Here is a 2,940-nt window from a genome sequence, read left to right on the forward strand (position 1 = left end):
CCCCCCCCCCCATGCTTGCCTGGGAGTACACAGAGTGTCAGGAGCCACCCTTCCCCTGTCCCCATGCCCCCACAAACAACTCATGGCTCTGTCCTGTGTCCCACCCCAGCTGGGCAGCGCTTGTTGGCGCCCCTTTGCTTTGGTGTCCAGGACAGTCGCCCCGCTTGCCCCCCTGCTCCATGCTATGGCACTGGCTGTGTCTCAACAGCCTGGAACCCTCTTTTGTTTCACGGAATTGTGGACACTCCTGTTAATACACGAGTAGTTTACTCTACACACACACACACACACACACACAGATAAGATGACTACAAACAATAATAGTGTAACCATGTTTTGCCGCCACACTTCTCACAGAAATAGATAAAAATTGAAGTCATGAATTCTATTATACGATGCACTGAGAGTAACTTACAAATACAAATACATACCGTCCTCTCTGGTAGGCAACTGCTCAGAAACAGAGCCAGAAGAATCTTTCCTGGAGAGAGATCTCTTGGTTTTTCCCTGTCCAGTACGACTCCTCTGGCGTACCATGAATCCACCGATCCCTAATAAGAAAGCAAAAATTCAGCAGGCAGGTACAGATTACCGTTCCACATAAGATTAGAAACCAACAGATTTATTTATTTTTCTAAAAAGAAAAAACCATTAGAAATTAAGACACTTTTTAGTTTTACAAATACAAGGACTTCTTCAAAACAGAGGTACATTTTCTAAAAGACCAAGGCTATATGTAGTTTCTATACCAATATAGTTTGTTGGCTTGGACTCTGATTTTTTTTTTAAATGATATGGGTAGAGCAGTATAGTGCTCTAGCACAGGTAAAATCATGTGGGTATAAGGGTGCTTTCCACCAATTTAAGTTACTTCCCTTTCCATATAGTTACACAGAAGCTATACCCCTATAAGTATATTTGTATCTGTATAACTGTCCACACTACAAGCAGTATGTCCCTTTAACTATGCTAGGATAGTTAAAAAAGGTACAACTCTGAACCTTTCTGATTCAAATAAGGCCTAAGATAACCGACTGAGTTTCAAAAACTTCAGGACTTTTCAATGACTACCAGGTATAATTTTACCAAGGCATCTAACAACTAAGGACTCTTATATCAATGAATATGCTTGTAGTTAGCAAAACATGTCAGGGTTTTGGAAATATGACATAGCCACAGGAATAGGAGCTAAAACCAAGAGGAACCAAAACAAATATAACTTCCTAAGGAATCCCAAAGTATCCAGAGAAATCTCCATTATTATTCAATAGGGAAAATTCAGAATCCCCATGCACAACTGGACACCTTTATTAGGAGTTATACATGCTTTTATCTCAGAAATTGTTTTAACCATTATGACAATGCTTGACTGAATTCCCTAATGAGCACTTGTGATTACTAACTCTACCAAAAATGAAAGGAAATGGTCAATCTAACAATCAAACTGACTAAAAATTCTGAATCAACTCCAGGCAGTTCCAAATTTAACCAGATCATATATCTGAGAAAACATCTAAGATATTTGCCCAAATATTCTTGAAAAACAGAAAACAATTCATACATTTACTTCACTGAGCCGTACACACCAATAAAGCAGTATATATTTGTATATACATTTGCATATACATGCTTCAAGTATATTTAACTAGATACACAACATGAATAATTTTATCAAATTAAGTAAGTAAATAGTATGTAGCTGATCTGAATTATGCACCAGTACTTAACAGCACCATAAAGGCAGGTTGGGTGCTATACTGCAACCCAGGAAAGCACAACTTGATAAGAAGACTGCAAGGTACGTTTAACCAAAATAGAAAAAACATGGTATACTGTACAGTAAGGAAAGAAGAATCTGAAAAAGTGTTTCCGAAGTAGACTTTAATGCTCCTATCCTAAACCAATGGAATATTTCTGTTGTAGAAAAAATGTAAATATAACAAACAAGTGGCAGTCATCTACACTGTGTCCCCTACCAGGTCTGTATGGCTTTCTCTTTCTCTTCTTGATTCCATCAGCTCCTTCTGTCACCTTTGCATCATCATCCACAGTTTCCCGTTCTGGGCTGGAATCTGATTTTCCATCGCAGTCCATAAGATCACCTTCTGGAGAAAAGACAAGAAGTATAAATTGAACCAGAAAAGAGATGGATAAAAATTCCTGCACACATTCTACATGGTTATGATTTTCAAAAGCACCAAAAGGATATTTCATGCCTAATTTTCATTGTTTCTTTAAAAAACCCACTCTGTCAATACACACAAAAGACTAGCACATGCACCTCCCAAAAGCCTGATGGTGATCTACAGCCCATCTACATGAATACAAGATTCCACATAACTCTGTTCAATTTAGATTCCTATGTTGCTTCATCACTCTAGCACTTCAGTGCCTACCAAGAGATGAGTAGGCAACATGATTAACACGCATCACATGTGGCCTTTTCCCATAAAGAAAAGTTGTGGGTACACTGTTTTGTTTTGGTAAGGTTTTTTTTTTCTTTTAATGTACAAACTCCTGTATTTTTGTTAGAAAAGGAGGAGGATAAAAAAATTAGAGGTACACCCATATATCAGTGCTGTATCAAATCAGCACCAATAAAAGGAAAATTACTATTATCGGCTATTAGCTTTTTTTGGCCGGAGGAGCCGATATCGTCAACGATAAATACAATATGCTACATACATGTGGGCAGCTGCACACATGCATGCGGCCAGGAATGCAGCCAGGCAGCTTGGAGAGCAGTGCCCTGCAGGCAAGTCTGTGAAGGGGAAGGGGGCCCCCAGATTGAGGCCCCCACAGTGAGGGAGGGAGTGGGGCAGGGGCTGCTGCCCAGCCAAGGCATTGAATGAGACCTAGGGCCAGGGTGGCGAGCGGGATAGAGCTGTGGGCAGTTCGCCCAGGGGGTGAGGCAGACAGCTCCCTGCCACTTCACACCTC

General features: G+C 40.4%; 1 protein-coding gene across 6 annotated transcripts in view; it reads right to left on the minus strand.

The window, feature by feature from the left end:
- The window catches only part of KMT2C (lysine methyltransferase 2C), a 246,640-nt gene that overhangs the window by 127,275 nt on the left and 116,425 nt on the right, over window positions 1-2,940 (minus strand). For all 6 annotated transcript variants that reach the window (XM_019508137.1, XM_019508136.1, XM_019508134.1 and 3 more), the window contains 2 exons: window positions 1,977-2,105; window positions 432-551 (listed from right to left, as the gene is read on the minus strand). In XM_019508137.1, coding sequence (XP_019363682.1) covers window positions 432-551; window positions 1,977-2,105 — 249 coding nt within the window. The remainder of the gene's footprint in view (window positions 1-431; window positions 552-1,976; window positions 2,106-2,940) is intronic.

This window comes from Gavialis gangeticus, unplaced genomic scaffold (genome assembly GCF_001723915.1).
Source record: "Gavialis gangeticus isolate Ggan-Ray unplaced genomic scaffold, GavGan_comp1, whole genome shotgun sequence".
Taxonomy (NCBI): Eukaryota; Metazoa; Chordata; order Crocodylia; family Gavialidae; genus Gavialis; species Gavialis gangeticus.